The sequence below is a fragment of the Aulonocara stuartgranti genome, assembly GCF_965226115.1.
Source record: "Aulonocara stuartgranti genome assembly, chromosome: 19".
NCBI lineage: Eukaryota > Metazoa > Chordata > Actinopteri > Cichliformes > Cichlidae > Aulonocara > Aulonocara stuartgranti.
In genome coordinates, this window is record NC_138955.1 from 7,830,451 (window position 1) to 7,851,234 (window position 20,784).

General features: G+C 39.1%; 1 protein-coding gene across 2 annotated transcripts in view; it reads left to right on the forward strand.

Moving 5' to 3' along the window:
* aqr (aquarius intron-binding spliceosomal factor) overlaps positions 1-20,784 on the forward strand; it is a 47,270-nt gene that overhangs the window by 3,951 nt on the left and 22,535 nt on the right. For both annotated transcript variants that reach the window (XM_082516442.1, XM_082516441.1), the window contains exons 9-25: positions 103-203; positions 293-369; positions 2,570-2,634; positions 4,627-4,743; positions 4,833-4,946; positions 5,735-5,838; positions 8,872-8,974; positions 10,362-10,482; positions 10,734-10,875; positions 11,355-11,533; positions 12,348-12,515; positions 14,018-14,187; positions 15,011-15,252; positions 15,399-15,548; positions 16,249-16,318; positions 17,287-17,397; positions 19,462-19,571. In XM_082516442.1, the coding sequence (XP_082372568.1) occupies positions 103-203; positions 293-369; positions 2,570-2,634; positions 4,627-4,743; positions 4,833-4,946; positions 5,735-5,838; positions 8,872-8,974; positions 10,362-10,482; positions 10,734-10,875; positions 11,355-11,533; positions 12,348-12,515; positions 14,018-14,187; positions 15,011-15,252; positions 15,399-15,548; positions 16,249-16,318; positions 17,287-17,397; positions 19,462-19,571 (2,144 nt within the window). The remainder of the gene's footprint in view (positions 1-102; positions 204-292; positions 370-2,569; positions 2,635-4,626; positions 4,744-4,832; positions 4,947-5,734; positions 5,839-8,871; positions 8,975-10,361; positions 10,483-10,733; positions 10,876-11,354; positions 11,534-12,347; positions 12,516-14,017; positions 14,188-15,010; positions 15,253-15,398; positions 15,549-16,248; positions 16,319-17,286; positions 17,398-19,461; positions 19,572-20,784) is intronic.

Here is a 20,784-nt window from a genome sequence, read left to right on the forward strand (position 1 = left end):
AGTAATGTTTGATAATTCTAAAGGAATGAATTGCTTCCTTGCTATGAGACTAATCCCTCTTTACACTCATTTGTTACTCATTTGTTTCTGTGATTTTTACAGTCCAGACTCCAGCACGAGCTGAAGAAAGTTCCAAAGCTGCAGAAGTTCTGGAATCTAATCAAAAAGAAATCTGATAAAATGGATGCTGACACAGCTGAGCAGTAATGATATTTGTGTTCAAAGAAATCTATACAGATTTAGAGAATCTGTTTCTAGGTTGTTCTGATTTACTTTCTTCGTGTTTCCTCAGGGCAAAGAAGGAGAGGACCTTCCTCTCGGCTCTTATTAAAAAGTTTCACGGAGTTCTTGCGTCAATTCCACCAACAGGTAAAAAAATGCTTGTATATCTCTTGGGAAATAGCTCTACACAACAATTTAATAAGGACTTTCTTTACGTCCTAATAGTTTTTAGAAGGTTTTTATAGGGTCTAGGTGACTATCTCTTGGACTTTCACCGTAAATAATTGGTCAGATCCATAAATCTCAAAAACATAAATGTGTTTAAGCATTCTCTTTGTAAAATTAACAGATACATCTGTGTGCATGGCCCTCTTTTATAAAGCTTAGTCATAGTAAGATTGTACTCACATGCACAAGCTTTATTTCCACTCTGGTATTTATCCATAAATATACACTCCTTTACTTAATCATTTGCATAATTAAATGCTGTTTGCACCTCGAGCTATTAGACACAGCAGTGAATTCCACAGCAAACAGAAGTGCTTTTTCACTGTAAGTGTAACTAAGAGACGGAGATGTTGGAGAAAAAGAAATGTGTTCTGTTTATTGAATCATGGTTTAAAGTAAAACTGCTGATCTGAGAAATGCAAGCCAGATGAAAAAGTGGACTTGATTTGCTATACAAATATGAAAAACGTGAAAAAATTACATTTCTTTATAAATACGAGAACCCCGTGGTACGATATTGTCACAATTCATTACTCGTGATATTTTTGTTATTTTTGTTGCAAAATGAAATTGCCAAGCATGCTGACACTGTCACTAAAACCTGCCATAAATGTTGCCAAAGTTGGAGTCGGTCTGCAGTTGAATGGGGGTCAAGTTGTCAGTTGCATGCAGTAACTGGAAAATCACAAATCGCATATCTGTTGCTTTTTGCATCGACATAAATTCCCATTTAACTGTTACTTTTGTGCTTACGAAACCTTTTGTTCTATTAGCAGCATAACCAGAATACAACCAGCTTGCAGCCGGTTGAGCTGAGTTCCCTTGAGTTGTGCTCACTGACAAAAACTCATTAAGACTGGCAGTGTCAAGCTGATTTGTCTACATTTATCAACTAAATAGCAATTATTTGCAAACCTTTGACAATCTAGGACGTGACCAGTGTTGGATGGTTTTTCAGTTGAGCTGATTTAATTAAGTTTGCTAAGCTAACTCAAGATGGTGGTGCATGAGATGAGCCCTTTTGTTTGCTAGTAGCAGTGTTTTAATTCATTTAATAAAATATTGAAAATTTGGTGTTAATACAATGTTGCCACAAAGAAAATGCGATTCTATGCTGTATCGGTGCGTGTGAAAAGCAGAAATGGCTAATTTGACACAACATAATGCATTATGTTTTCCAGCTATCCTTTCTTCTCTCTCTTTCTTCTCTCTTGCCTTGATGCAGTTTTTAAGAAGAACAGATGAGATTTTAGTGCTTAAAGGTCAAGGTCATCATGACCTCCAATGCATGAATATGCTGACTATAATGAAATTCCACACAAAAGTCTAATAAGATAAAATGGTCAACTAATGCCTTTTTTATACCCAAAAAGGTCAAAGGTCACTATGACACCGTAATGTTCTGCACAAACACCCTTCTAGTTTTTACAGAATGCCATATCTCAGGAGCAGGAGTGAAATTTGTGAGAATATTTAACATTTGATTAGATACTGGATTGTCTTCATATAATCTCTGTGTGTTATATGAGTCTGGATAGAAATGGATGTAAACTGTTGCCAGTTGCAGCACGCCTATTCTTTCTTTTCGAGTCGTGCAGCTGCCCAAGGAGGATGTGCTCCAGCTGCCACACAGCCAACGGCGCTCACCGCTATGTTGTAATGCAGGCCGACACACAGGCCCCCCACCTGAATGCTAAAAACAGAATGTGTGTATTTGTGTGTTTAGATAGAATCAAACCTGACAGATTAGATCAGAATCTAAAACCCAGTAGGATCCACATCACTCCAATACTTACTGCATGGCTCAACTTCTAAGTGTACACACACACTTACACACCAGCATGCCTAATGAGAGCTGGGGACCCAACATGCTGCTGTGCGAGCCGTGCAGCATCTCGTAGCGAGGCTCACACACTCAGCATGGCACTTTGGCGTTGTCCATATGCGTTTGCTGTCCTCGTGTCCTTGTTGAAAACTACACATCGCCCTCTACAAAGCAACATCTAATATTTCCTGTCTTTTTTGGGTTTGTCTATTCATCATATTTTATCTTTTGCTGTGAATGTGGATTTCCTGAGCCAAAGTTATAACCTGAATTATGCCCTCTTATTTTCCACAGGGCCTGTACCCATGGACCAAGTGCATTACTGCGAGAGATTCATAGAACTCATGATTGATTTGGAGGTAAAGCACAACCTTCTTAATCATACATTTCTCAGCCATGTTAATTTTTTATTTATGTTGAGAGATAATGCATTCATTCTTAGACTTGTTTCTATGGGACTTTCAGTACAAGGGTAGTTCTACAGTATTTTTGTAATCATGATATCCTGATGAAGGAAGCAGTCTAGACTTAATTTTCTACAGATCTCATTTGTTTGTCTTTTGTCCTTCACATTTATAGCTAACTCATGTCATTAACAGTCACTGGATAAATGATCTGCATCAGCTTTGCTCTCTGTGCTTCTCTCTTTCCTGTCTGCAAAGCTATGCACTATTTGAAGCAGTAGTCTGATCATAGTATGAGAGGTTATTTTCAGCGTGATGGCTTTTGACATGTGCTACAAACTGTAAAGTATAACAAAGCCCAATGACATAATGTTTGGGGACATCCAATTCCCTTTTTAGAAAAATGATGTTTGAAGGAACAATTTATTTAAAATATCCTTGTTTTGTTTTGGGGGGATATTTTTGGTTTGTTGGTGTCTTTAAATTTATAACAGATTGCAGATTTGAATTTATTTTCCAATGTCTGTTTTCTGTTCTTAATTTAACTCCCGTGTGCTCGACTGTTGCCTGGAAACTTGAGGAAAAGGTCTTGTAGGTGAGAGATAGTTATTTAAAAGTGTCAGTTTCTTTCGGTTGTGAGCTGCAGCGTTATTAGATGTGAGATCTACAAAAAAAAATGTACTCCACCAAATCTCAATGAAAATCATGGTGTACTATTTGCAGCTGTTTTTTTTTTTTCATCATATTTTGAGGCGGGGGAAGCTTCTCCTGGAGAAAAAGTAAAAACTAAGAAAACTTTATTTAGTTGCCGTAGATGCCATGCAATAGAGTGTATTCAACTGTGGAAATCACGATGCGTTTTTGTCACAGAGTCAGGTTTTTTTTTTTTTGTTTGTTTTTTAAGGTGATGAAATAGCTTTTAAAGATAAGAAATATTTTTGATGTATCCATTTTTTAAAAGAAATAATGAAGTGACGCAGAACTTCACATAATTATTTAATTCCTGACTAATGAAGGTGGTGTTAAGACACAGTGTCACGTAAGATTTTTACGCCTCCTGCCTGGGCAGACCTGCTGTTACTAGTGAGTGAGCACAATGGATGTCATCTGGCCCTCTGCTGACAGGCTGGCCTTGCTGTTTCTGGCAGTGGCTACTAGCTGGCCAGTTGACTGTCCCTAGACTCATCTCCTGTCCTTCAGCACTATCATTGTACAAAGACTCAGTTGCCTGAAATCCATACTTCTACTCTCTGATGACAATATGAAAATGATTGCAGAGAAAAATACACCTATTATCAAGCCAGTTCTGTGTTGACTGTCAGAACCGTGTTGAGATCAGAGATTGCTGTTGCATATAAAGGGTATCTGTTCTTTCTCTCTTTAGGTCTTACTCTTACTCCAGCACATGCTGCCTTGAACATCACTTTTCCATGATTGATATAGATATTTTGTTTGTGTTTTGCCTCACAGTTTTGTATTTCATATTTGGTTTCACATTAGTGTTCATTTTTCCCCTTTGCAGCACTCTTTATAGTGTGAATCTGTATGCTCTAGTCACTCTCTTACTCAAAAGTGTTCTTTGTTATATTCTCACCAAAGCAGGTCTGTTATCTCATTTTGACAGGTCTCCTCTGTTCTTGCCTTTATGTCATGTTCCTGTGCTGCAAGCATCAACCACATAAATAATGAATATAGACGAGAGTTAGACAGTTTTTGCCATATTGTCTTCACATCTTTCTGTCAGAAAGCGAAAAATAAGACAAACTGTCTTATGTTGAAAAATAACCTCAAGACGAAAAAACAGCAATCAATAAGATGCCTTGATAATCACGATGCTGAAAAATATGGTTGTTCGCAAACCAGTAAAGTTTAGTTTAGTGTGGTTTACTTTGTTATCGTTTGGAGGTGAGGATTTATTTCCACAAACATGGTTTCATGTGTGTATAGGCACTGCTGCCCACCAGGCGTTGGTTCAATACAGTGCTGGATGACTCTCATTTGGTGGTCAGATGTCACCTCTCCAGCCTCACAAAAAGAGAGAAGGAGGGGCATCTCTTCTGTCAGGTACAAAAATAAGCAAATATGCATTAAAACTTGTCAATGACAATATTCATGTTCACAAAGAATTAATTGTTATTTCCTCATCTTTCTAGTTGCTGGACATGCTGAAGTTCTACACTGGTTTTGAAATCAATGATCAGACAGGAAATGCACTGACTCAGAAAGAGATGACCACTTTGCACTATGACAGAATCACCTCACTGCAGGTAAGAATTATATAAAATGATTTTCAGATATATGATTTCATTTGCATAAACTATATGGATAAAAGTACTGGGCCAGCTACACAGCAGGAGCTGTAGGTGTAATGCTTTGAAGCTTCCAGCACACAGTGCTGATGTTAATACCAGTGGTGGTTTAGAGCTGTTGAGTTATTGAGTCTATTGGCGTACTTTTATGCACCTCAGCACTCTGGAACCCCGCTCGGTAACTTCATGTGGACTGCTGCTTCATGGCTAAGTTACGGTGTTTCCTAAATGCAGTAATACTACTTACAGTTGAATATCGAATATCAAAGAGGGAAAAAACTTGTTGCAGGGGTAATATAATACTACATACAAATGGATGCACGGTTAGGTGCTTGAGTTATACACCTGTGGTAATGGGACTGAAAAAAACAGAATTCCATGTAATGTAATGGAATACTTTTGATTTTCCAGCATGCCTCATAAGCATCTTTAGTTTTATATATCAAAGTAACTGTTGCAGAGAGAAATGTATGTACCAGAGTATCAGATCATTTTTTTTCATAGTTGTAATAAGAAATGAACTCTTTCCTCATCTTATGCTGAATGTGAATATAATGACTGAATAAATAAGAATGAATGTAAAGTATTCAGGACTGTTGATTTTTCTATATATATCTTTATAAATCACATTTTCAGTAACTATCTCAAGAAACTATTTCATGGAAAAAACAGTTATGTATTATAATGGTGATGTGTATCTAGACATCAGTGTCTCATAGCACTGCTTATTGGGTTCTGTCTTGCAGAGGGCAGCCTTTGCTCATTTCCCAGAGTTGCACGACTTTGCTTTATCCAGTGTCGCATCAGTAGACACCCGAGAATCCTTGACCAAACACTTTGGGCATCTCAGGTAATTAAAATCATTTAAAACAAGTAGCATGTTGTAAATGATGTGATGGGAGGATATGCATCATAACTGCTAAATTAGCTAGCAATGGAACATTGCTTTAGCTGGCATGATTGCTAATGTGTAAATATTTTGCATGTTTATTAGAGGCTTTCTGTGTTCATCATTCTGCCTTATTTTCAAGTACCTTTTGACCTCGAAAGCTCAAATTCTCCGCGTATAGGTCCAAAAGAATCAGCTCCTAGCGTATTGCTACCATGTTCAGAGGTTCTCCTAAACACCATAAAGTACAAGTTACAATTGAAACAAAGAAGGAAAAAAATGTAATAATAATGAGCAATATAGTAGGATTTTTGCTTACACAACAATCCCACCAGCTGAGGCCCATGTCCATGATTATCTTGCTCCTGTGTTGTAATATAGCAGCTCCACCATTGCTGTCTGACTTCCTGCTAAATGGCAGCTAGTGAACCCTTGAACAGGCAGCTGGTACCAGCCGGAGAGAGAGGCACGCCTCATTAATCTAATCGATTTGCAGTGGCTTGAGAATAAACTCTTGGAACAGCTGTGTTTGTCAGATCATATTAGCTTGCCAAGGAGCCAAAAAGCACCCTCACTTTGATGAACTGGCCTGTGTGTGTGTTTTCACTTGTTCACATGTATATGAGAGTGAAAAGAAACCGATTCATTAGTAATTTGTAATTACTTTAAGATTTTATCTTTCTTGAAGTTGACATTTTCAAATTACTGACCAAAACTTTTTTTAAGGTCTTTGTGTTTGGCTCGGCTTTATTCTATTTCACCAAGTGATTACTATTTTGTTTTTACTGTATGGAAGTTCTTTATTTGTGATAGTTGTTTAAACAACTCAAAATTAGTCTTAGCTGGCAATGTCTCCATATACATATTTCTTTCCACATCAGTGGTGGATTATAAAAGCTTAAACCCCATATTAAATTTCTTTGAATCAGGCAAAGGGATATGAGCCGAGCTGAGCTGAATCAGGTAAAGACTTAGCTGAACCATTTTGTGCATTTCTAGGAGCAGGAGCTCTGCTCCATTTTTCCATAGAATTAAGGTTTTGAATATAGCAGGACGGCATTGTTCACTGCTCCACAACTGTCACCAAAGCAGCTCCTGGGTTACTCCAAATATACGATCAGATTTAACGAGGCACTTTTCATCCAAACAACTCCTGCTAATGCCAGTTTTTTCCAGCAGTACTACCCATGGGCTAAGCTCCCAGTCACCTGCCGCTCTGAATTTATCCACTAAGTCCCCAAAACACACAAAAGCTAGCTAGCCCACACTTATACACACCCATACTATTACATATATACGCAAACACAAATAAACACTTTTTTTCAGGTATGTGACAACAGGTGAAGTGCCATTTGTGGCCATAAATGAATTGAATGATATTGAATTCAAACAGAAAAGAATCCTAATTGTGACAAATGTTAACCTACACTGCACAGCATATTAAAATAAGGAGTGTGATTGGTGCTCTGGATTATAGTCACTGTGGAGATGTTTGTACAGATGTTTAGATCCTTTTTATCTGTTTTTTTGTTTTTTTTTGTTTTGTTTTGCCTCTGGGACAGCTATGACCAGTTACATTATGGTTTTAAGTAGTTCAACCATCAGTACCACCTATCCCTGTGAATGTAATATCTCCACAAAATGTGATGGAAATTCTTGAAATTAGTTGTTATTGGTCAAAAGTCAAGGTCACACAACACATTTTTGGCAGTAACATGAGAATTCTTAGGTTTTTTTCCCCCAAAATCTCGCTCAGAAAAGTGTGTAGACATGATATATAGTAAACTTTAGAAAAACTCCTGTTATGCCCCCCCCCCATCTGCATTTCTTATAGTAAGTTGTTGTGCTGCGTTTATTTTGTTGCTAGGGGAAGGAATGTCCACATGATCCATGGCAGGACATCCAGTGGGCCACCAAACTGCATCATTGGCAGAATTGCCACCCCACTGCTCGAGCGTGGCATCACAAGTAGCAAAATGCATGCACATACACGGCTACAGTTGGTCAGTCCACGTGTGGCTGCCCAGGCCTGTCAAAGTGTGTCCAGACCTTGTCCCTTGTTGGGCACCAGACCCTGTCTGTGTCACAGTGTGTCAGCCTGATTAAAATAGGTTGTATGCAGAGAGCCACACCTCAGCCTTCCGAAGCGGAGATGGGCTTTGATTTTCATAATCCTGTCTCATCAGTGCAGCTCGACCCCTCAACATACATGCTGACAGAGCAGGAATGCAGTGTCAAAGCAAACAGAAGCATTTTGTGCCACAGTGCTAATAAGCACTAATAAGACTTTGATGAGGCTCCTATTCTAACACGTTTACAATGTTACCATTTAGTGGATTGAAAACCATCCATGAGTGCCAAAAAATAAATAAATACTAATTTGGAATTGTCAGACCACAGGACAGTTTTCCACTTCACCTCATTTTGAAAAAGTCTGTTCTACTGTAACAAAAGGTGGCAGCATTTCTTTGTCTTGTTTATATTAGATTTTTCTCTGCATCATAGACTTTGCAGTTTCTGCACATTTACTCATGCAGTTAATGACACTGACAATTGTTGTAGGAGCATACCCAAGCACATGGAGGGATTCCACTGCAGAATGGTGTCTTATTTTAAGTAATGCAAGATCATGGCATTTCAGTATTGTGCAAGGTAGATTATAAAATCACTAATGTCTTTGCAGCTGTATATTAATAAACACAATTAATTGTTGAGGATTTTCCCCAACACTGTTGCACCTCTCCCCATCTTCTGAAATATTATCTTTGTACTTCTTTGAATAAAACAGGGATTTGTGTAGATTGTATATAGATGTTGGACAAATAATAGTAAGAATGTATTCTTAATTGAGAAATCCTATGGTTGGTATTCTTATAATCTTTATCACTCGAGTCTTTACCAAACATTAGACAGGATTTAGTTAATATTTACTTATTGTCATACCTGCTCTAGACAGAAGTGTTGCTTCTTTTTCTGATTTTTCTGTCTCTGTAGTCCCAATATGCTCCACAAGGTGGCCTCTTATTTGTGCCTGCTGCCTGAACTGCCTGAAGGGCAAGACACCACTATTGAGAAAGCGGTTCTGCTTGAGTTGCTGGTAAGTGCACTGTTGGGTTTACTGGGTTATGTATGTGAGCATATCAGTGTTTTTTTGTTTCATTTTGTTTGTTTTAATGACATGTTTCTTGAAATTTAAAAAATAAAATATTAAAATATTTATTCCAGGATTTGTAGGCAATGGTTAACGCCTGAGACTTTAAATTAACCCTTTAAATAAACCTATATTGGCATTGGTTATATGGCAACTGAGAATATAAAAGATGTATCACTGGTGTTTATAAACAGTTATTTTACAAAACATTCACTGGTCATTTGGCAATACCGTATACTAGGATTGGATTTTACATTTTAAAATAATTAATCTCATTAACTTCAAATACATATTTTATTATTGCAGTTTGACTGCACTGTCCGTTGTGAATTTGCCTTCTAATCCAATAAATGCTTCATGTGGGCATTTCTGTAACATTGGGTAAATCGTAGGCAGGACTAATATGATGGAGAGTCATTTATTTATTTCCTTTCGTGGAATCTCTGAAGAAGCCTAAGCTTTGATTTTGCTCTGTAGTCACCCTTTGCTTGCTCTCCTAATTTTCTCTTTCAAAACCTCTCCTGGAATCTGGGGGACCCTAGTTTGTCTAGTCTCTCCAATACACACTTAACTGTTCGTGGCAGACCTCTTCATCAAAGTGGTTATTTCAAAGCACAATTACACATAAGACGTGACGGAGAAGAGCTGTGTCTTATTTATCTGAGTCAATTTTTGCAGGAGACTGAGGGCTTTCATTTGTGTGTGCATGAAGTTACGCCCTAAAACCAACATCCTTGCACAGATAGATTAAAAAACAAGTGTTTGCAGGACTGTAAGCTACAGCAAAACAGTTGACTGAACACAGTCATTACAGACAGCATATAGGATGAACCAGTTATAAGGATAGCAAATGACAGCATTTTTTTTACAGTTTATTTTATTGTTGATATTATTTGTCCTCCCTTTATGTCAAGGAAACAAATAAATCCTTAGTATAAGTAACTGTTTTAAATTGTTTCAGCTCTGCATCACATCTTCAGACATCTACTCAGTGCAAAATGTTTCTGACACATCAGATAAACATCAGACATCTGTAAACATTGTGTTATTTGCATGGCCAAGCAGCTCCTGTAGGTGTAGGTGGCACAGTACTCTTTTTCCATATAGTGTAGATAAATGAGGCACAGAGAATCAAGAGTTCAACAGAAAAAAAACCCATTTAATTTGAAAAATGAAACTATATTAAAGGCCTATAACTTTATGTCTAAAGGAGGAAGTAAGATTCCTAAACATTGGGCCGATAGGGCAGTGCAGCATTTGCTTATTGACATCTTCTCTCCAAACATGTTCTCAGTGTCATTTTTCTCTCTTGCTGTTTGCCATCCACGTACAGGTGTCTTGTCATGAGCGCAGAATCTCTCAGATTGAGCAACTTAACCAGATGCCCCTTTATCCAACGGAGAAGATAATCTGGGATGAGAACATTGTGCCAACAGAGTATTACTCAGGAGAAGGTGTGTATTATAAATGAATGTGTGAATTGTTACTGAGTTAGTATGTCTGTGCATGTATCTATGTGAGCTGACATGAAATAGAATACATGCTACTATATCTGTCTAATCTGTGCCTCATATTTGCATATACTAAATATATACCCACATTCTGTGATATTCTGTTATATATGCAGTGTTATAACACAAGGTCTCACAGACGTTTACATCTGAACATGCAGACATCAGTTATTAGTTTTGTTCTGTCTTTTCAGGTTGTTTGGCTCTACCAAAGCTAAATCTCCAGTTCCTGACACTCCACGACTACCTGCTGAGGAACTTTAACCTCTTTCGTCTGGAGTCCACCTATGAGATCAGACAGGACATAGAAGATGTGATTTGGCGCATGAAACCATGGTGAGATGTCATCAATTTTGTTGGCAGCACAGAACACTTAATCTATAGTGCCTTATTGTTTTCTTGATTAAAATATGCAAACATCATTGAAAAAGTAATAGAAAGACATAGTTTGAAAAAGGAATGATAAACATTGGTGTTTCTTTTAATGCAAAAATGAAGCATTAAATAATCTATAGCATACTTTGTGTTTTTAGGTTAATTAATGAAGAATTGTATCCTCTGTCTACCTGTCACGTGGTGGCGCAGCACATTGACAATAATTTATGGCATTTGGTTCACCACATTTTAAAACCCATTGCTTAACATAATAAGTGCTCCCATTATGTCAAGTGATGTAGCAACTTGCTTGTTGTTCCTGCAGAAGTAAATAAGTAAGCAGTAGTGCCATGTGTTGCCCTAAATCCAGCTGATTTCCATTCTTGACAACAGCCCACAGCACTTGTCTTAAGTTCTTGTTGTGTTTGTCTTTCTAACAGGCAGTCAGAGTATGGTGGAGTGGTGTTTGGAGGCTGGGCGAGGATGGCTCAGCCAATCACCTCTTTTTCCATAGTTGAGGTTGCCAAGCCCAACATCGGAGAGAGCTGGCCTGCTCGTGTTCGCGCAGATGTGACTATCAACCTCAATGTACAAGACCATATCAAGCATGAGTGGGAAGGTAAAAGTAGCGGACCATTATAAAGTCAAACAAACTGATTATGAAATTGACCCTATTTCAATAGATTAACTACACATTCCATATTACCTTGGTATACTTTTAGTTTTCCTGTTTTTCCCCTCTGTACAGTTCTACAGGGGTTTATAATCACCATAAAGTCTTCCTGTACTGCTGTTTTCTATCCTGTCAGGCTCATGACCCTTTTTTCTGACTTTACCACAGAGCGTTTGTTTTATTTCCTGGTCATTTTTCTTACTATCTCAGTGTGGTTGATGAGGCAGCTATAGATAATGTCAACAGGAGCTTGACAGTTGTGATTCACAGGGAACATAAAACACACACCGAGGCCTCTGACTGGCTCTTTGCTATAGCTTTCCGGAAAAAGATGCCAGCTCAATGTTCCTAAGCAAATGTATGCCAGTGCATTTGGATTGATTACTAGCGAAAATGAATGCTATAGGGGGAAAAAAGTAATCGCTATATTTCTAAAAAGGTGATTTTCTGCTGGATTTAAAAAAAGCAAAATATATATATATATATATATCACAAACTGAAAACTCTGTTCTCTCTAAAACTACTTTTATAGTTTTATTTATATTTTGTATTTCAGTAAGTGTTAGATATTACATCCATTCTTTACTTCCAGTAGCTCTTTCCCTAGAGCTTCAGGTTTTAATGATCAGGCAAATGTTGACATGGTGGTTCATCTTCTTCCCCCACCATACTACATTCTCCCATCTTTTATCTCTAAGTCATTTCCTTTCCTCTTTTTGCTATAAGTCTAACACCCATAAACCTTTTTCCCCCCCTGCAGGTCTGCGGAAACATGATGTTTGCTTTCTGATCACGGTGCGCCCCATGCTGCTCTACGGCACACGTTTTGACCGGCGTCAGTCATTTGTGGATCAGACTGGCCTTGTGTATGTGAGAGGCTGTGAGGTGCAGGGTATGCTGGATGACAAGGGGCGTGTCATCGAGGAAGGTATGCTCATATGCGTTTGCACCTGTATACGTAGGCTCACACACACAGCAGTGACACCTGACATCCATCCACCTATCAGATCTGTACACCGTCAGCCCTAGCAGCTAATCCTCAGGAGAGGGTCAGACTGGTGTTGTCATGGTGACTGTCACTGTGAAACCTGGCCTTTTTCACCTTAAGACTTCATTAACCTGTGGTCAACAATGACACCTGAGAGCTGCTGGCTCTCCTCTTTGTTCTACTTATTGGATTTAACTGAAGGGCTTGCTCTGGTTTGCTTTATCTATAAGAGGGCACTTAATGTACTTGTCCTGCAGAATTAAGTAATGTGGTACATAAGCTACAATCACCTTAGATGAAAGTATTGCCAACAGCAGCAGATTGTGAAATTTAAAAAAAACATTTCCGCAACAGTCCTTAAAGTAATCTTGGCTGATTCCGTTTTTGGTTGCAAGTGTGGGAGTCAGAACATGTGTACATGTGTTGAAACATCCTTCCCTTATTCTTTCATGACGTTTTATATATGCAGAGGGGAATGGCTTTAGAAATAGACATGCTGGGGAACATGTCCTGCCAATGTTGGCTTGTTTAAACTTTCAGCTTCCCAACAGGGATAAGTGGTACTTTGGCTTTCTGTGTGGAGGGGAGATGTCACATAAATCACTGGGCATTTGGTGAATGTACGGGGGGGGGGGACGACGACACAGGGCAACGTGTGCATTTTGGGACACTCGTAGCTAACTGACATACCATTTTATAAAACTGCTCAAGTGTAGAACATTTATATGAGCTACGATGGTTTAAATGTATTTTTAATGACTTGAACAATGTATGTCCCTTTATATTAAGTATTGAGTTAATCCCACCTTTTAATAACTGACAACTTAATACAAAGGCATAAATATATTTTATAACAGCTGAGACACCTTACTCCAGCTCGCTACATTGTTACTGAATAGTGTGGAGGGTGTAGCTTCCACTCTTAAGCTATCACCACACTCATTTTGGTAAGGTGAATTTTATTGATCCCCACATAACTGTGCACATTTGCACATGGGAACACATGTCAGAATTGGAGTGGATTGGTTTCTGCTATGTGCCCTGCAGCTCCACACAGATTCTATTTAGAAATCCGTGATAGCTGCACACTGCACCACACAGGCCCCCTAATGGGAATAGGCCTAAAGCCCATGGCCAGTCAATCAAGTGTAATGTAATTCCTCTTCCTGAGAAGGCATTGAAAGTCTTAGCTCTTTTTAAAGGGTTTTATTTTTTAATTTGAGAATATATGAGTTTAATTACTTTGACTTGCTCACAGTGACTCACTTAACATTGATCTTTATTCTTTTTCTCTGTCCTTAGTTTTACTTTCCTGTGTTTAGGATTAGGATAAAACTTTCTAACAATGTTTCTAAAATGCTACACTGTTTCTGATTTTTTTTAAGGTTATTTTTTTCATTATTTCATTGCTATAATAAATAATCCTTGGTACTTTGGTTTAGGTCCTGAACCAAAGCCCAAGCTGCGTGGAGATGTCAGAACATTTCGTGTATGGCTTGACCCAAACCAGTACCAGCAGGACATGACCAGCAGTATTCAGAGTAACACCGAAGACCCATATGAGACTTTCAACATCATCATGAGACGCAAACCTAAGGAAAACAATTTCAAGGTTTGGATTGCTTTAGCTTCAGACCTTGAGTTCTGCTTCTGTCAACATCGCCCTGAGTGATGTATCACTGTCTTTAGTGTTCTAGCTCTGAGATTGGGGCCAGGGTGACTCTGAGGTTGCCACACAATGAGTCCTTTTCAGTGGTCCCGCTAACTCTCGTCCAAGGCTTTTCTTGTAGCAGTAAACTCGCAGTGTTTCAAAATGTTGAGATGCTTTCTGTGAACTAGCTTGACTGGGGTACACAGTCAGTGTAACGTGTTCTTAGAAAGTTAACAAAATGCAAACCTCAAGTTTTGATTTCAAGACCTGTTACACAGATTTCACATCATGGAATTCAGGTCATGATAAAATCAAACATGTGAGTACTGAGACCTTTATTACTGGTTTTATGTAGCTTGGCGTCATTAGATTGTTAACTGGCATGAAGAAAACACCCCCCCACCATCTCTTTCTTTAAAAGCTTTTCATTAGAGCATTTCAGATCTGCTAATTCTAATTCTGCACATCAGTTTCTGTCTTTCACAGCCACAGCAGTTACAGATGTTTTTGCTTTTTTTCTGAATTTGAAAAGCGCAGCAGCTAACAGATATTCAGGCAACATCTCCATCTTTGAAGCATGACAGACCTAAAAGTAAACACGCTTCCCCGTTTGATGCACAAAGTATTAGACAGTTTGCAGCTCATTAAAATATAATTGACAGACTTATAAATTATCTGCTGTCCCATCAGTCTGCCACAAAGCTATTCTTACCCAGCTAAACTGTTTTTGTGTCTGTTTTGTGCTCAGTGTCATCTGTAACATGTTTCTCTCTCTCTGTTTCAGGCTGTGCTAGAGACCATCAGACATCTGATGAACACAGAATGTGTCGTCCCAGACTGGCTTCATGACATCATCTTAGGTTATGGTGACCCGGGCAGCGCACATTATTCAAAAATGCCCAATCAGATCTCGACGTTGGACTTCAACGACACCTTTTTGTCATTGGACCACTTGCGTTCATGTTTCCCTGGTAACACCATAAAGGTCACTGAGGAGAACCCTGAACTTCAGGTTCCCCCATTCAGGTGAATTTTAAAAGAAAAATGTTTTGTTTGATCAATCTTAATCAGAATCTGTTTGCGTAACCATATTTATATAATTGTTTATATATTATTAAACATGTCATAATACATCATATTTATCCTTCTTATTCTCTCTTTTGCTGTATCAGAATCACATTTCCCACCTCAAACACAGCAGACAAAGGAAAGAAAAGAAAGGCTGATGAAGAAGTGGAAAACAAAGAGGAAGACAAGACCTTGATTGTCGAACCCTATGTTACCCCCAATCGTGGGCCATATCCCTACAATCAGCCCAAACGGTGAGAGATCAATACTCGAACCTTTCCATTTATCATTTAATAAGATTTACTGTCAAGTAATTGTACAGTGCACTGATTTGTTTCTGTAATGCAATTACACCTTCTACTCACATTGTATATACTAATATATTCTTGAGTTCCACACCTATTTATTTTTATAATCTTATGCATATTAAGTCCTTAACCTGTTATTCAAAGACTTCATGTCAATATAAGAAGTGTGGAAGTGCAAATCTCTAAGCTATGCGCATCGTAGGTACCCTACACTGAGCTACTAATCTATTCTGATTTCCGTTTCCATGGTATCTGATGTGTTTAGGATGTAATATTGTGGTGCTGTTTTGGTTGGTGTTATGCATGAAATGAATGGGGAATAGAAGGGGCTGTAATATTCCTGTACTAATTACAACAACCCAAAATAATTGTACTACATGAAAAGTTGAGATTCATCCTGTGCTTCCTGAGCATTTTCAGTTTGCACTTTGATATTCAAATCTTGATAGCAACAGCATGTCTGTGGGGAGGCCCTGACTTAGCAATCTTTCAGTGTGGTCTCCAAATGCATCTCAACACTTGCAGCACAAAGCATCTCTTAGAAAAACAAATGAAGTCATTTGAATACAAATAGGTTTATGCTTCCAAGGGTATTCAGTATCAGATTACTTGATTCATAAATTTCAAGCATGTACATGTCTTACAGGAACACAATTCCATTCACTTCTACTCAAATTGAAGCCATTCGAGCCGGGATGCAGCCAGGTCTAACAATGGTAAGAATCCAGTGTTTGATTTTAGTTTCAAGATTGTGTGGAAGCTATCTATTTAAAATGATATTTTCTTATTATGTATTTGACAAAAAAAACAACTAACTCATCCCTGTCTTGTATACTTATGGAAAACATCAAATTTCACTAAAATTCTCTGTGTACTTTTGAGGAGTACATATTGACTATACCAGCGAAATAGTCAAAATAGGATTAAAGCCACCAGTTGACATGCACAACCACAAAAATTTCACCCCAACCTGCTATTTTTATGTTAAAAGTTGTTTAACACACTGTTGTGACAAGAGTGCTGTTCTGTTGTTGTGACTGGAAACTGGCAGTGGGATCAGAGTTATTTATTGCACAGCTAGCTGAGGTAAATATGGCAAGAAGGCTATCACCAGAGCCATAAAACAACTCTGTATGCATGCCTTCATCTGCCACTCACTTCACCCCTTCTAACCTTCCTTCTTGGCATATGTCACAGTCATTAGCAGCCATAACAAGCACACACTACCTCCTGGTCTGCCTAGCTTTCATGTAGAGAAACGAAGGAGCTGATTACGCACTGATTTATGCATGAATGTGTAATTGTGCTTACTAATTTTAGCAGAGATTACTCACCTGAGAGACCCACACTAAGACCAACCTGTTTCATGAATATTAATTTAGTAAATTTAATGTGCTGTTCCCCCCCAGGTAAGTAAATTTGGAGCTTATTATCATGATAACCTGTAAACCAGGAGAGGCTTGAAAATATTTATTCCTTCTCTGTTCCTCCTACGACTTTCTTCTTTGTTTCGCTAGCTATGTTCCCTACCTTTATGTGGATACCACTGGCTTAGGTCTACCTTTGTAATCTACAGAAACGTTGCCTTTGCAACCTAACTTCCAATTTCTTATTTTTTTTATGTCCTACAGTTAAAATGCTTAATTTCTTCTGACATAATCCCATTCTTACTTCGTTCCTCCAGGTTGTGGGACCACCGGGTACTGGAAAGACCGATGTTGCCGTTCAGATCATCTCAAACCTGTATCACAACTTCCCTGAGCAGAGGACCCTCATAGTCACACATTCAAATCAGGTCAACACTCCCCTCCATATACGCACACAGCATAAGATAAGATAAGATAGAACTTTATTAATCCCTCGGGTGGGTTCCTCTGGGAAATTCAACTTCCAAAAAGCACAGCAACGACCGAAGTTACAGTTACAGAATTGTTATATATATATATATATATATATATATATATATATATATATATATATACACACACACACACACACATATATAAATACAGAGACAAATATAAATAAAATATACAAAGGGGATAAATAGAATAAATAGGAATAAAAATACAAGTGAATTGCACATTTCAAGTATTGAGTCTATTGCACTGTTGACTATTTACAAAAAGTATTGCACAAGGTATTGTACAGTGAGGTGAAGAGGCACTACAGCTTAGTTGTTCCCCCCTGCTTTGTCCTCCTGTTTCCCCTCCCTCTCCCCTCCAGAGAGGAGTTAAACAGTTTGATGGCGTGTGGGACAAAGGAGTTTTTAAGTCTGTTAGTTCTTGTCTTGGGGAGAAGCAACCTGTCACTGAACAGACTCTTCTGATTGTTTATGGCCGTGTGCAGAGGATGCCCAGCATTGTTCATAATGTCCAGCAGTTTCTTTAATGTCCTTTTCTCTGCCACTGTCACCAGAGTGTCCAGCTTCATGCCGACCACAGAGCTAGCCTTCCTGATCAGTTTCTCCAGCCTGGATGAGTCCCTCTTTGCTGTGCTGCTCCCCCAGCACACCACAGCATAGAAAAGTACTCCAGCAACCACCGACTGGTAAAACATCCTCAGGAGCTTCCTGCAGATGTTAAAAGACCTCAGCCTCCTGAGGAAGTACAGTCGGCTTTGGGCTTTTTTATACAGGTGCTCTGTGTTGCATGACCAGTCCAGTTTATTGTCCACCCACAGCCCGAGGTACTTGTACTTGTTGACCACCTCCACCTCCTCCCCCTCTATCTGAACCGGCAGTGGACCTTCTCTGGACCTCCCGAAGTCCACAACCAGTTCCTTAGTCTTTGAGGTGTTGAGTTGCAGGTGGTTTGTGTGACTCCATGCGACAAAGTTCCTCACCAGACTTCTGTACTCCTCTTCCTGATCATCCCAGATACACCCCATGATGGCTGTGTCATCTGCAAACTTCTGAATATGGCATAATTCAGAGTTGTAGCAGAAGTCAGAGGTGTACAGGGTGAAGAGAAGAGGGGACAGCACAGTTCCCTGTGGTGCTCCTGTGCTGCTGACCACAGTGTCAGACGTGATGTCCTTCAGCCTGACGTACTGTGGTCTGTCGGTGAGGTAGTCGGAGATCCAAGCCACCAGGCAGGGGTCCACCTCCATCCTGTTCAGTTTTTCCTGAAGCATACAGGGCCGGATGGTATTAAAGGCACTGGAAAAGTCAAGAAACAGGATCCTGACCGTGCCTTTTCCCCCATCCAGGTGTGAGTGGGCTCTGTGTAGGAGGTACAGGATGGCATCCTCCACTCCGACACCCGCCTTGTATGCAAACTGTAGTGGGTCCTGGGCATGTTGTACCTGTGGTCGGAGGAAGTTGAGGAAGAGCCGCTCTAGAGTCTTCATAAGATGTGACGTCAGTGCCACCGGTCGGAAGTCATTCAGCTCATTGGGCCGATTCTTTTTGGGGACCGGGACGATGCAGGATGTCTTCCATAGGGCGGGCACTCTCCCCAGTCGCAGGGAGAGTGCATCTCCACGTGCAAGTCTGATCTCTGAAAAGTTTCTAGAACACATCGATCAACTAAATGTAAAGTTGTCAAGAGAATTTAAAGCTTGTTCTCAGAACTGCCCATTAATCAGGCAAGAGTCATATTCTAACCATGGAGGAGAAATTAAAAGCTAAGCTCCCTTGTGCCTTGGTCTTTTCCCCTCAGTATTTAATCATAAAGTAATCTTTAGCTGCTTTAAACTAAGGGGAAGCATGACAGAAGGAACCTTAAACACCAGAAGTATAGTTTGATGATAATTATTTTCCTGTATAAGACTCTGCACACCCTCCCAAATTATTTTACTGACTTAACATAAGTATATTACATACAAATGAAAGAGATTTTTTTTCATTCCACATCAGGCTTTGAACCAACTCTTTGAAAAGATCATGGCCCTAGACATCGACGAGCGCCACCTTCTGCGTCTGGGCCATGGAGAGGAAGAGCTGGAGACTGAGAAGGATTTCAGCAGGTGAGCAAAGAAGATAACAGACAAATGGGTACAGCTAACCAAACAGTACTGCATATGTGAAAACTGAATATTTCTTGAATGCACCATCACTTGTGGGAAATCATGTCTCAGAGTTACAGTGTATCTAAATTGCAGAGGCAACTCACATCCATTAATGCCATCTCCCACATACACCGTAGGTCTGAGTCAATGCACTGACAAGGCTGCTACACTCTCATATGTCAGGCTTTGGACCTGGTTTATTTTCACTAGGCATTGTTGGACTCTCAGTCCTTTCCACCAGCCTAAGGGATCTGTCTCAGCAGCCATGCACTTAGAAGCAGTACATGCCCAAGTAACCCATTCATAGCTATTCTGGACCACAACAGTTGATTGGTTGGTTCTGCCCCAGTTTTTAAAATAAATTTTAATAAGATAGCAGCAGGCCATGTAGAGAGAATTATATGGATTTACCACTGTTTGGAGCATTTGCATGTTTCCCTTAATATTACAGGATATTTACCGTACGCTGTGATAAAAAGCACCTGGTGATGACATGTTGTGAGCTGGCACTATAGAAGTCAAGTAAATAACTTAATACATAGTAAGAAGTGTTTAAATAAATAATTAAGATCATTAGTGATAAGTCAGATGGAAAAGTAGCAGTAGTAATGTCCTTAATCTACTTCAAGAATAGAAAGATCTGTTTAATTAGGAATTATCAACAGTGTAATAAATTCATAAATGAATCAAAATACCCAAAACTTAGGAACGTTTATTTTTAAATCAGTGGTGATTTGACATTATCTGAGTATAATCAAATACATGCACCACCCAGGCTTAACACTAGCTGTAAATGCAAAAATGGAGGCAGGACACAGAACACACCATAGATAAGACTCACTGGTCGTCATAAGGAAGTCCCAGTGTTTCCCAACTCTCTTATATATGCTTGTTCCTAGTATGTCTAATGCCTTTAAGGATAGTGACTCAGTACTATTGAGACGTAGTAAGATAGCATGATAGCAAAAGTAGGTGGGGGTCATTGTACTCATGGCACACTTCAGAAAACCAGAGTATCACAAAATACTCAAAACATGTACAGTTTTATATAATCACTAATGTATTTAACACTTTAATAAATGTACCAGCCGGAAACTTTTTTTTCACCACAGGCAGCGCTCTCCTGCCACCTCCTGAATATAAATAGCTCAGTGTCACTGAATTTTAATAC